Here is a 15,530-nt window from a genome sequence, read left to right as displayed (position 1 = left end):
GGACTTAATCGGGATACATATATTTGGAACGCAATAGGCCCATCGGAATTTAAGCCTAAATCGGGCATCTCCACCAGTCATCGATCTAGTGTCAATTTGTCTTTATCATTCTGAAAATATGCAAATGAAGGTCAAACGAGAGCCACCGAACTGGTTCAGTTCCGTCCAATATTGAAGTGTATGAATCAATTGGTGATGTTTTATAGGAATGGCGCAAACTCTTTGCTCTTGCGTAGTAATTTTTCGTGATAATGTATAATATGGTTGAAAAAAAAATATGGGTACCCAAACAATGGAACTGCGACAGTCAATGCAGAATTTTGTTGTCCGCAATTGTACCAGTCTTAGCAAAAGATATTTTCAAACGGTGAACATAACAAAAATATCGTTATGAAATTCAAATCCCCGTCGAAAAATTATGATAATGACTACGTCTGTCGTGCCGATGTCATAACGAGAACTCGACTTTTATCATTTAGTATTTACGATGCACAACATCAGCGAACTGAACACGAAAAAGTAGAAAGGTCGGTCTTGCAATGATCACGTCGATGAACGCAGACGCGCACATCCCTCAACAAAACGCTCGCCGTTGTTATTATTATTATAATATTCGTAAGCCACCGTGGAAAGCTCGCTTTAACCCTAGATTTTCCTTTGATGCCGTTGAAATCCGAGAGTGTTTTGTACAATATATAATATATAATAATGTAAATCTCCAGCGTTTCTTATTGAGAACGTATCATATTATTATTTATGAAGATGGCCGTGTGCAGAATAATTATTTTTAAGTTGTATGTATGGCTGAACTTTTTATGTTCTCAGTAATACATTTTCATTTTACCTTTGATATGTCTACGTTTTAAGATGGTTACACGTGTATGACAATTTTAGAGAAAAAAAATTGATAAAAGAGGATGTAGTTAGATCGTACAATCGTATGATATTTTAAATCAACTGCAGAGACAACAAAATCTGTTGGTCACAAACGCCAAAAGAGCTTTTTTAAATGTCACTAAATCTCCTGCTTATTGCTTATTTTTTTCACATTCTCTGAACTAATTAGATTATAAAATAACATAATATGTGCAGATTCATAGACTATGTACCGTCGTCGGCTTTCAGAGTACATTTTTATGCATTTCAAACATTTTTTCATCCGACTTGTGGCATTTTTATGCTTATTACTTTTTGGTCGTCGCAACGGTTTGACGGACATTCTATTAAAATTGTTAATTTTCTGTTGAATATTTATACATGTTAATAATTATCTTAAAAAATCGCGTACACGAAAATATACAATATCATATGATAATATTTACCGAATTCACCTAAAAGCCAAATAATTGTATTTTTCAAAAAACGGTAACGACTCTTACGAGTAATTTTATTTTTTTTTTTTTGTATAGGAAAATGCACGACTTTTCCTATTGTCTGAAATAATACTGTAACGCTGCACAACAATAGTATACCACTGTAAAGTGTGCTCGGTCTCCGCGTCTATTCGTCGACTGCTGTGTCGTCGGTCGCGCACGACCGCGTAATGCGATAACGACGATGACTATCGCGTTAGCAGATTCTTGGAATTCCGTGGAGCTCGGAGTAGTTGTAATTCATTAAAATATAGTGTACAACAATAATTGTACGAGTGGCGCAGAAGTGGTTCGAAGTTCTCGTCGTAGTCGCCACCGCCGCCGTCGTCAGTAACACCCTCGCACAATGCAGTTATATATATATATATACATCGGTGGTCTCCGATAAGAAATCGTTCGCAATTAAAGAACGGGCAACGGCTGTGGCGGCGGACACGACCCCGTTTACACAGTAGCGGCCGTCGTGTAAACCCATTACGTCGCTTTTTCGGGGAGGGGGATGGGGGGGGAGGCTGTCAGGGAGGGTGCGCTGCGATAATAATATATTACGGCGGAGGTCGAAGATTTTTCATCCAGGCCCTTGGACCGCGTGTACCGTGTCTTACTCTTTCATATAGGTCACACGCACTCGCTCACTTCCTATCTCTTTTCCCCTTTCGAAAACCGTACCCGTCCCGGTCTGCGCCTCTTCCGCCGCCATACTATGCGACGCACATAATGTGATATATTATTTTACAGTGATAATAGTTACGACGCAGTACACAGGTCGCCGTAATAATGTATACAGGACGATTCGTCAAGCATGCTTACCGTTATATTTTCCTTTGGCTATTCATCTATTGAAATTATGATTTTACGAACGTAATCATTCTAAAGACTTTTGTACTACTCGATGAGTGGGGACTGTGATGAAGCAAACTTTGATTTTTCAAATGAGACCCTCCTCCCCACCTATCCTTGATGGATTGATACTGATCACTAAGATGTTCGAATCACCATAGCCTCGTTTGACACGGCCCTAGCGCTTGCATTCTCTCCTCAACTGTACACACTGCCACTCTGTCCCAAGAGGGAGAGAGGATATCGAGGTTGATATGAGTAGTGGCTCACTGATACGCGTCCGGCGTGTGAGTCGCTGGCTTAAAACCCGTACGTTGCGTATTTTTTTCATTTAATTCTCGATATCTCTCCCTAGACCGGTCACAGCACTTGTGGCCGCATCAAATGGCTCCCCGGTGCGAAATCGAACCCACGTGACAGGCGGCGATACTTACCACCATACTACCGAGTGATACTGTCGTGCAATCGTTGCCGCGTCACCTTATCTTTCAAAACCATTATCATAATCCTACACATTATCTTTATAGTACACAGAGATAAACAACTCATGAGCTAACTATACTGGTTTGAATTTTGATTATGATGCGTCACAATGTTCAGAAAAATTATCTGCTAAATAATTTACGGTTGAAAAACAGATGTATAAGTATATCTCCACAGGTCGTTCTTTATAAGTTGGAAGTACGAGCTATGTCTATAATTCGAAAATATGGTCTTTTAGCATATTTGAAAATTCCAAAAGATTCCAGATTGAACTACATTATTAAAGAAAAAAGGGGGTGAGTCTGCTTGACAAATATCACCCCGTATGGTATACGCGTTGTCGTAATTTTTTTTCCCACTTAACCGGCCCCGCCACGTTGTAATAACAACGCGTTTGCCCAGTACAAAATGTTATTATAATAATAAATATTCTTGCATGTACATCGGATGTTCATCGTCGTGTCGTGGTAATCGTCCATTTGCACACACACACACACACACACACACACACACACACACACACACACACACATCTACTAAATTCGCATTATATGATATTACGAAAGACCGCGCACATCGCCGGACGTATATAACGATTTTTTTTGTCTCGCCCGACGTTAATTGTTATCTCTATACCGCCGCCGTCGACGCCGTTTTCGACCCGCTTTTGTTGTCCGTCGCGCCCTAATTAGTGATGTGGAAAAAAATAGTAATAATAACAAACGCCTTTCCAGAACGCACGAATGAACGACTGACTGACTGCAGCGATTGAAATGCCAAAGCTACGGTGCTATACAGTGCGTTGTATTATAATAATATTGGCTTTGGGGCCAACCTTTGGGTTGAAAATTAAAAAATTCATGAACAACGTATAATATACGCACGCTATATATTCTGGATTCCCGCCGCCGCGTCGGGACTTTGCTCTCACCGTTATACATTTTTAAGTTCATGCCTTATTTACATCGTAATCGCAAACGCCACCGGTAATTTATCATCGCGTCGTTCGTATACTATTATAAAACGCTGCAGTTTTATTGTTAAAACTTTCAAATTCCGAAATCTTGTTATTATTATGATTAAAATTTATTACAATAATACAGTTGTACTATTATTACTTATTTTTATTTTTCAGATTTGTTACCAAGACCTATATTTTATGATGTTATATTATGTAAACAATGGTAATAATAATAAAGGTTAAAAACAGCGAAATTTATGTATATACATTATAATAGACCGCTTTCGAGTTAAATTAATTAAATGGTTTTGAAGGGGGTTGCGCGTATTATACATTATAACAGTCTATTTCGGTCTATTCTGTACACAACGTCGTCATCTAACAAGAGTTTGATATATTTTATTAAATTTCCAGCGCAATTTTTAAAATGAAAAACCGCATTCACAATGGTTGTAGATTTCGTTGCCCGAACCCCGCGCGCCCTACGATCGGTACTAAAACTCTTTGCGGGAGAATTCCGTCGTGCGTTCATGTGTGTTTACATGGTTTTTCGACCCAAATTTCGAACCGTTCTTCCTAACCTAACTTAACCGCGAATCGAGAAATGAAATCCACCACGAACAATTATTACAGTGTTGCCAAGCCCGTTTTATTGTGTTCCAGAAGTTATTCGCTATAGGTGCGACAAGCATCGGTCTCCCCTTTTCGGAATTCCCGCGCGGTATACTGTTACGGGCGAAACCGTGTGCAATGGTGCACGCTTTAAACGATATTAATATTATATTCGTTTTGAGCTGACATTATAATATTACGTTACACCGCGAATCTCGTAGAAACCGATCAGTTTTTTCGATTTATCAAGTACCGGAGAGCACATTTTTCAACACTCGAGTCGTACATTATTTTGTCCCGAACGCGTTCCCGAAATCGCTGGTATCACTACACTTGCGTGATACCACAGCTGCAGCTGGCGGTTGTTTTCCGGCCCGTTTTGGTGACTAATTTACGGTGCATGTAAATTCCGGTTTCGAGACCGAAAGCACTCGGTTCGTTGACTATACCGGATGCACGTCAAATCGAATTCCGTGCACTTGTGGGTGTGTATAATACGAGATGATCCTCGGCGAATTCCTGGCGAAATGATTCCACCGCCGCGTCTTCGTGCACTATCGCGTGAAACTTCGGAAAACAAATGTCGGGACGCGGTCGTAATAATATTTTAATCGCGAAAATGCTGTGCATGAAAATTATGACCGCCCGCGCAGCACTCTGCGCAGTCAACTCTATATGCGTACAACTGTTTTTTTTTCTCCTTCCCGAACGGGCAAGCTGTATCGTAAATTGTCTAAAACCCTTCGTAATTATTATATAATATCGTAACGAATTTGGAAACCGCTCGCACCGTCCCGTTCCCCGCCAGATGCGGTTGTTTAGTAGTTTTAGGTATGTTTCGCTCTAATTACACTTCAGGTTGTCGGTGTTCGGCCACTAACGAATTACATAGTATGATTATAGTATGTCTTGTTTCAACCGATTACCAGTTACCGTACTGCCAGAACGCAATATTTTGTGACTTAAAATTTTTTTTTCCAAATATTGATAACTCGCGTATTTATTGTTATTGCGTAAAATTGTTGATCTCGTCGTTTCGCCCAATACTCTGGTCTTAAATAGTACAAAATATAATATTACGAAACTTTTTCCTAAAGTCAAATATATAGTTTAGTTATTTTTCTACGAACAATACGATAAATGATAATACTTGGTTACAACCACTTAAAAACGGCCCTAATATATTGATTTATGTAACTTAATTTACTAAATTCATCATTCATTTCCTAATACAATATTCGAGATCTAATGGTATTATATAATTTTCGTTTTTATGCATAAATATGTTTACAAAAATTTATTGTTAAGGACTATTAGAATTTATAATGATTATTAACAATGTTATTTTCAAATAATGTTCAATTATAGAATATTAAAGAAAATAAAATCTGTTTATATAGTATTAAAAAAAAAAATCGTTGTATACTCTTAGAATGGAATAGGTATTTATAAATAATTTTGTCTAGGTCGAAACCCTTCTACGAATAATACCGTAGATAATAATTCTCAAACCAATTTCAATGCAGTTCAGAAAAAGTTAACATTTCCAATGAAATATTATAAGGTACATTTTTAAATAAATTATGATTTTGAAGCAAAAAAATTTAATTTAAAAAAATAATATGACCATAACTTATGAAAGTCCCATGAACTTATCTATCATCTTTTTTTAATATAAACCATTTCTCGGGTTTTCGCGTTTAATTTATATATTACGTTTCAGACTCTTTTCGAGGGTCGGGCGGTGTTTGGACGACGAAAACAAGTAGGGAATGAGAAATGTGTTTATTTGGACCGGGACTTTTGCCAGCGACTGGCCAAGGATAACGGTTGTTTCCCGCTACATGGGGGGAAAAGAAAAAAAGAAAAGATAATAAAATGTGTTTTCCCGACATAGAATGAGGTTGTTCTTTGCTGCCAGATACGCCTCGGACATATCAATACCACTTTTTGATTGCTTTTTCCGTCTCCGACTTCGAATTAAAACAATTAAGGCGTGCGCGGCGTTCTCTCATGTAGACGTACGAATACTGTCAGACAACCGCAGTTTTACTGCTTATAAATTATACGTAAGGTAGATACGGCACTAAGAGATCCTACGACAGAACTCTATGAGAAGGTAATCAAAAAACTATATATAATCGTTTTAAAAACATCAGACGTCAGCGTCATCTTATTGGATCCTGTTGTGCAGCGAACATTGGTTTTTTTCGTGGGCCTTATAATATTAAGGACGTAACAAATATAATATCAGTACAAGTGTTGTAGTTAAACAAAACGACACTGAATTTCAATAGAATAATAAGCTATAATTGTAAAATAACTGCGTCTGTAGCTGGCCACGCGTGTACTGCTGCAGCAGTGGCGTAATCGATTTTAGTATTAGACTAGAATAAATATTAATCATATATTAGAGATCGATGTATTTTTTTTTTATTCTGAAACACAACACCAAACGGACATTCGATTTAATCGAGTACCCATCAAGTGTTAATGTACGAAATATTGATCCATTTTTAGATAATATTGAGTGGAGGGAAAACGGTATTTTGCACTAGACTTTGAAAAAAAACAGAAAAAAAAATAACACAGTTATTGAATATCTACGACCGTTTTGAATATAGTTTTTTTTTTTTTTACTTTGTGCTAAACAAGCTCAACTCTACTCGTCAGCGAGTCGTTTTTTCGAATGCGATTGAATCGTGTTAAGATTATCTATAATTTATTTTTGTATAGGTACTCCCGAGTTCCGATTACACGTAACGGTCATGGCGATCCAAAAACATGTAAGACCTAAAAACCTAACGCACAAGACCGTTGTTGCAGAGGGAAACGAAATAATTTACCTGTACGTTTATGACACCGATATTTAAACACGATACAATATAACAGAATAATACATTCACGCGCGTATGTTCGTGTAGGAATGTAAAGAAAAAGGACATAATATCAAAAATATAATATATCGTTTTATGCCACAGTATAATATTCCAAATAATATATTATGTCGTGTGCGATACGCGTGTGTGCGAACGTAAGTGCGTTTAGTTCGTTTCGAGTATAATATAATATTATATTGTCGCATAGGAAATAAAAACCCCTCGACCATGATTCAACGTACATTTCATTTTATTGTGTATATACGAGTATATATAATATATATATATATATATATATATGCGGTACACAGTGTCATCCACTATAAACATGTCAAATGAAAATGTCGTCTTATTATTTGTTTCGTATAGGTGAACAATGGATAAAAAGAAAATGGCATCGGCGTTGGCGTTATTGGCAGCGTTGTACGTGTGCGCGGTGTCCGGAACAACAAACAACTGCACCAGGTAACACATATTTAAACAATCGCCTACTATATATAGTCTATCAAATAGTGTTTGAGATTTTGTCCACCACCCTCCCCCACAGGGCTGAAGTTCAGATCCGTAACAGACTCTTGTGGGGCTTTTCAATTGCATTACAAAACCCCTAAAAATATTGAGTAAATTATGCATGAATATTTAATTTTCTAATTTTTTTTTTTTAGGGGATTGAGAAGGGGGAGGGGGTTGCGAAAGTTTGAGGGATTTGCGCTCATGAATAATTGATGGATGCTCGTCAATATACTTTACCGAATATTTTGAACCATCTGAATCAATGAGGTGGCCCAGATTTCTTAATAGGTGGGGGGAGAATATAATTTTTTTATCACGTTCAAGATCTAAACATATATAATATTATACCTACTACACGTCTGTATAATATAATATCTACCTTTGTATATAAAAATTAATGTTTCTTTATTTGTCCGCTATAGGCGCAAAAAATACTGGACCGTCTTTAATAAATTGTAAATCAATAGATTCCTTGATACTCGGGAAGGGTTTGTAGCTTCGTTTTTCAACCCGTATAGATCAATTGAGGGTGGCTCATGAAAATATTTATTTTTTTTTGCTTATGTGTAAATAGGGCTTTCATTGGTAACAGATAATAACATAGTAATAGGTATGATCAGATTTAATTATCTTAATTGTATTATATTAAATTTTATGATTTAGGCTTATAAAGCTGTTCAAATAGATATAAAATTGAGTATAACAGCTATTACCTATATATAAGACGAAACGTGTATGGTTGGGGTTCGTTACTAAAAAACGTTTTGGCAAAAAACCAATTGCGAATATATCAAAAGAAGAAAAATAAAAACGACAGATAAATAGATTATAATAGATAGTCGACTAATACAGTCGGGTTAAATGTAAACGATACAAATGCAAATTTATAGTTTTTGTCCAATTGGCAGTAAATTCTGTACACATATATTATTTAGGATCTCGGACGGGTTGTAAGAATATTAGAAAATCAGCCACGGGAAACAAATAACAAATAAATTTATAAAAAGCAAAGTGTATTGAGATACTCAACCGATTTTGGAGATTCCAGGAAGGTTTAGAGAATAGATTAAATCAGTTATTTAAGGGTGACATGGTGGCATATTCGCTATTTATAATAGTAATATATTAAAATAATAACCTCAAATTCGTTTATTTCTGCTTGAAATCGGTTTTTACGTAAAAAAAGTTACTTATTACTATCGGCCTCAGGTGGATTGCCCATCTCTGTTTTAATTATCTCCGGGTAACGCTGGGTAATACAGCTAGTTATATGATGACATTTCTTTGTATAAATTGTATCGACTGACTATGTTTGTATCTGATTCATTCAAATTTTGATTAGTAACTTAAAAAATTGTAAACAACCTTCCACCTTTTTTTTCTGTCTTAGTCACATATAAATTTGATAATTTTACAAGCAGTATAACATTAACAACAAAGGAGTTGCGAACTGAAAATTTAAATAGAACAAGAAACTACAAATAAATAAAATAAAATCTAAGCTATCAGTTATAAACTAAATTGAAGAAATTGATAGTTATGACGTAATTTTGTAATTTGTATTATAATAGTATCAAAAGAAAAAGTAAATAATGCACACGGTCGATGGTCACAGAATATATTATAATATATTATAAATTTCTCAATTGGTCACTGGTCTGAAATGATGATACTAAATCATCGAAGTTTTGAAATTAAGTTATCTAACACCACGTTTTTTATAACCATAATATGCAACCACACTACCACAGAAGTCCAAGAAGTCTTTCATCATGTTCCGTTGATAACAATAACAAAAAACAAAATCGTAATCGTTACATAATTACCGATCTAATATTATTTATTGATACTAAAAATATTTTAAGTTCCATGAATATGATTCAAATATCGATTATGAGTTTATGACTAAAAATATGAATATTTGTTTTTTTTTATAAAATATGACCAATGGATCGTAATACCTCATTCCTACAGGCTAGGTAACTGTTTAAAATTATATTTGTTAGATGTTTGTGCCAGTGAATTCATTTTAAGCTTAAAAGGTAGACACCAATCTAACTATAAAAAAATCGTAGTTTAGTAAGTAATAAGAAAATATGCACAGCAGACACAATGATTTTACGAAAATCGGAACAACCTACAAACGTTCATTTTGGAAAAATTACACTAATGTAAAATTTTTTAATATAGTCAGAAAGAATCCAACGAAATATAATTTTAATCATTTATTTTTTCCCAGTTAAGACTTATCCTCTGTACTATTTAATTAAATAAATTATAATTAAGTGTGTGTGTCCGTCTATAAATTTGTTTTCGAAAACGACCACACTAATTTCGTCACTTAAGTTTGTTTGATCAAAGGAATTCATCGGTCATTGCCTCATCTCCGAGCAAATTTGCATTTTTTAGCTATACCTAATTAACATTTTGAAAAAGTTACAATTTATAACTGAAATATTAATAATATTTATTAATATTAATAATATTATTTATAGGTATTTCTAAATAACATAAAATATTCAGAACATGTGTTCTATAAAGTAATATGAAAAAAATAGATTTTTAAAATAATGTTAGCTACGTGGTATTTTCGTGACGAACCCGGTACCTACGTAAAAAACTAAAATAAATAATTTAAAAATATTATACGAATATTAAACAATTATTATCGATAACACTATATTATACTGGAGAAAATTCGGGAAAGAAATACACATTCCATGAATTATGTTAGACTCTAACAAAGGTCAACTTGGCCGTATACCATGCAAATACATCAATTTCCTGTTAGACCAGCATTTTCTATGACAGCAAACAAGGTTCAAGGTCAAACATTTGAATATTTTGGTTTAGACTTATGAACACCAGTTTTTATGCACGGAATGTTGTACGTCGCTTTTTCTCGAGTAAAATAAAAAGCAGTTGGGTAGTGCTTTTACCACAAGAAAATCCACGTCACACTCGCTCAATATAGAGTTGAAAGAAAGATTGAATAATCAAACTAGTGACTATTCTAATTATAATGTAGACGACAATCGTCGACAAATAAATGATGACGATGAAACGCTTTTCTTGGAAAATCCAGACGACTTGAATGATTTCAGATTGACTAAAATTGGTCTGAAATTCCTTGATTTTTTTTAACTCACCACGAGTTTGATCGTTATTATATTATAAAGCATCAATATTTTTGTTTCGCTATAAACAAAAATATAGAAAAATGAAGAGAATATATTATATATAAAAAAAATTATTCAAAGAAATATTGTATTATAACTTTTGAAAAGCCGAACACGGGCTAAGCTCTAATGTTATACACTGCGCGGTACAATAAGACATTATAGTACTCTTATCAAAGATTAATGCCGATGATGTTATCAGTAAATAAAACATGATAGGAACACGCTGGATGTCCCGCGTTCGTTGCATACTATACACACATTATACATTTACTCAAAAATAAAATACACCTAACACGTGTGCCCCGAATGTACACATAATCTATTGGAAATCAAATTCCAACGCTGTGCAACGTTGTTTGCTGAACAGTTATAATAATATATAATATTGTATTTCAAACAGCCGGTGTCCGTTTGAAATCCGAATCACTCTTTACATAACGATATTAATTATAATATGTAATATTATAATACGCACGTTTACAGTAAGTATACCCGTGTGCACATCCGCGATGAGTTGTTTAAATTAATCCTAGAAATACGCACCGTGATAATAATATACACACGCGCAATACGTATATTAATGTCGTGCTCATCGCGATGACGGTTTAGATTTCTCGTTTGATCACTGTCAAAGGGGTTTCCTTTACCCGACCAAACAACCCACTTCGTTCAAAGATTTCACCGAAGGGTTGAATATCTCATACATACATTATTATTACGTCAGATGTGTCTGCGATCCTTGTATTTGTTTCACATCGTATCTGCTGCTCTTTCGCAGAGCCGCGCACTCCATTTGTTTCAGTCCTATATCACGTGGAAAATGCGTAGGTATGGAAAAATATATGCTTTCTGTACAGCTGAAAGGTAAACATACTACCTATACGCAGTAAAAAAAAAAAAAAGTAAAGAGTTAAGACGAAAGCGATAAAATATTATAATATATGAACGTCGACTGACGTTAAATTTCTTACGAATATAATATTATATGTGATATGTTTTTTAAATGAAAAAAATTATTAATATTTTTTTTCTTTTCACTGGGAACATTGTTCGAGTAAAATTAAATTTCCATATTCGAAAATTGCGTTCAACGTTTGTATGGCCATAGAGCATATAAACACATTTACAGGGTGATTATTTTAATAGTAGGTACCTATAGGCTATAATCACATTATATCAAAAAGTATTTAAGGTTTTAAATTGTTCGTATGTTAACAAAATATATTTGTGTGTTTTTTATTTTTTTTATCGTTATAACTTTTATGTCTTTACTTTTTGAAAGACTATATTATAATATACATTTCAGCCTCGTATTCCAAAGCGAAATAAAAATCAATATTATGAATAATTATCTTTATAAGTATAAAATGTTTAGAGTCTTAATAAGCGGAATAGTATACCAGCATTTTAAGGGTCATCCCCTGTGTCATTCCACTTTCCTCAACAAAACTTTAAAAAGGTACTTATAAGTTATAAATAATTATAATATAATCGTTCAATATTAGGTTGTTATCTACCGAAATTATCGAAAAGTCATCTCACTTAGTAATATTAAACTTAAAAGTATGAAGTCTATCAAACAAATAAAAAACTTAAAAATGATTGAACGATAAAATAATACTTATTATACTTATACAAAAATATAATTTTATAATGACGTCAAACCATGTAAAAAAAATATATTATCCAAAACGTGAGTACTTTTTGAGAAAATAAATGTAAACTCTTAAAAGAATCACCCAGTATATAATATTACAGTGTATGAGTGGAGAGTTTCCCGTGCACTCTGTGGCCGACGGCGTCATTATAATAGTATAATGAATGCACTATGCAACATTTTAAGAGCTTCAGTTCAATGGGCTGCGATAATGGAGGACGAAGAAATAGTTATTTTTTTTTAAATAAAGCATGACTTCATAATTTATGTAATACTCTTTCCTCTATTTAAGAATTCTATTTGGAAAAAATAAAATAAAAATAAAGAACGATTTTTCATATATATTATATAATATAAGATATATTATTTTGCTTTTAGCGTTCGGTTTCGTCTTTCTCTCTATCATCATCTCTCCCCCCCCCCTCTCTCTCTCTCTCTCTCTCTCTCGGCCAACTTTCACTATTTCCCATTATATACGATATTTTTAGAATACGTTCCTGACGCAAATCAATTAGGTACTGTTGTTCGTTTATTTTTAAGAGATTTTCGACCATTTTCCGAAGAATATAATATGTATATAGTTTCATAACTTATTTTACTCGTGGTGCTCAATTCGCAGCACTGGATCTTAATTTCCATTTTCTACAGACAACCATTAAACAAAATGACGTATTACAATTTACAGTAAACATTTTGTCCGTAATATTAATATGTGGCCATCGATTTTCAGAACTTACACAACCAAACACTGCACGTTTCGTATTTCTATGTAAATAATATAGTGATTGTACACGAAAGGGTCTCGACCAACAGACAATCTATCCGTTGTTTCCAGACATCGGTAAGATAATTGATTAATTAAAATCAATTTGCATATATTACTATCGTGGACTTATTATAATAACAATAATAATATATACCACGACTACTTAAACCACATTCGCGCGATACGTACTACCTATAATGATATTCAAAAAAACGTAGTTCGAATCATTTTTATTCTATTATTATTATAATTATTAGGTATTGAATACACACTCGCGCCGATGACCATTTGGAATCACTCTTATAGTCTGTAAGCCAAGGGGAAATTGGATCAATTTCCGTGAATAAATTATGCGTTATAATTATAACATTGAATATCCTCTTCGTCCATACAACCGAGACAATGAAACGGCAATAACAATATCGTTCAGGTTCATATCAAAGTTAGATCTTATGTAAATTAATGAATATGTATATTGTGCGGAAGCCGATCGGTTTAATTTAAGCAAACTTAATAATTTCGATTTGATGATAATTTTATCAGAATAATTTGAATGCTCCCTTCATTATAATTTAAAATTGATAGCGTATCGTGCCCACGGACAGCACGCCACGATAGTTCGTCGGAGTATACTGCTCAAACACAATATATATATATATATATAAATACAAATATTTAACGTCTGGCTTTGTCTAACCAACGAACTGTTTACTAAATACGCTGGAAATGTTTTTGAATATATTATTATCAACATTACCGGATGCATTTCAATTATAGTAATATAATATAAATAGTAAGAATGATCGACACACCACCGTTATATTATAATAATATACACATCGTCATTATATCATATTTATATTGCACGGTTTTATAGTCAATTTATTTAGTTTGGTTTCACATTGTTCATAAACTGTTATCTTTATTTAATCGCATTTATTTTTTATTTGTTTCGACTTAATTTATCATAACGCTAACACAATATTTTATATTTTTTTTTATTCTTTGTTTATTTCTCCCTTTTTTGTGATTCATCCGAACACAATCCATACGGCCGTCATCGTAGTAGGAGGATTTTTACCTAACAATTCGTCTTTCTTTTCTACAATTCCTTCTTGTAGCACACGCATTGCTCAGGTTTCAATTTAAAATTCAAATTCTGCTTGAAAATGCATTGACGGCGTTTATTCGAAATTAGAATTGATGTTTGAGCATTACTAGTATTTCGAACTTTCTAAATTATTCAAACCTAGCATCAGACTCGCTATAGAAAAAAAATACATCTTGACGACCGTTTCACAAAACTATGTTCTAAGAGTTTTAAATCCCAAACAACTTTTATACATCAAACTTTCACTGTTATGCCATCAAATTTGTGACAACATGAGTTTTTTACGAGAAAAAATGTCCCTCAACACTTTTTTTCGAAGATAACAAAACAACTTTTCTCAGATTTTTTTTAGTTTAAAATAGTTTTTAAAACCAGAATATAAAAACTTGTAGCACATAAATTAAACAACATTGGAATTCGACCAGGTGAAAATTTAATATAATAATAAGAGAAAAATTTGAAATGTTTAAGCGCTATATTCGTGTTAAAAGGTATTTTGGCTTAAGTAATTTTAAATATTAAAATACAACTGTTTTGTTATTATAAATCCTAAATTAAGCAAACAAATAATTATATTATTATCGTTTCAAATATAAATCGAGTTAAGTTTTAACTTATCAAGAAAACATAGTCATCGTTTAATTTATATTATTTCTTCGTATTGGAATATTGTATAATAATTTCTTTTCATAAATGAAATAAAAATTTATTAAGCTTCAGCCTTAACTGCTAACGATGAATCATACAAGTTTTCGGTGAATTTGTATTTATTGCTAATAATGATTTAGTATTTTGAATACATATTGACCTACCATTTTACCAGTAAATTTTACATTTTCACGACTCATAAGATATTTAGAGGATTAATTTAATTTAAAATTGTTTTCAATCTCTGTTTTTTTTATTATTATTATTGTTGTTGTTTACATATTTTTTTCATTTCGTATTCTTGTGTTCAATTTTAAATTAATTTTGTCCACTAATGTTTTTTTTTTTTTACAATATACTTCCTAAATAATTGTTTATTAATTTTTAACCCAAAGGCATTCACGGAACAAGTCCTTTTTACATACAAGAATCAAAGATTTTCCAATTATGTTTAAGAAACATAAAATGTTTTTATTTTGCAAGTGGTTAAACTAAATAACATTAT

At 33.1% G+C, this 15,530-nt stretch overlaps 1 protein-coding gene across 2 annotated transcripts in view; it reads left to right on the top strand.

Moving 5' to 3' along the window:
• LOC132937883 (C3 and PZP-like alpha-2-macroglobulin domain-containing protein 8) overlaps nucleotides 1-15,530 on the top strand; it is a 157,929-nt gene that overhangs the window by 48,888 nt on the left and 93,511 nt on the right. For both annotated transcript variants that reach the window (XM_061004470.1, XM_061004469.1), the window contains exon 2: nucleotides 7,518-7,613. In XM_061004470.1, the coding sequence (XP_060860453.1) occupies nucleotides 7,525-7,613 (89 nt within the window). In that variant the 5' untranslated portion in view covers nucleotides 7,518-7,524. The remainder of the gene's footprint in view (nucleotides 1-7,517; nucleotides 7,614-15,530) is intronic.

Source organism: Metopolophium dirhodum, chromosome 2, assembly GCF_019925205.1.
Source record: "Metopolophium dirhodum isolate CAU chromosome 2, ASM1992520v1, whole genome shotgun sequence".
NCBI classification, from domain to species: Eukaryota; Metazoa; Arthropoda; class Insecta; order Hemiptera; family Aphididae; genus Metopolophium; species Metopolophium dirhodum.
The sequence above is the reverse complement of the archived record's forward strand: the minus strand, read 5'-3'. Positions and strand labels throughout refer to the sequence as shown.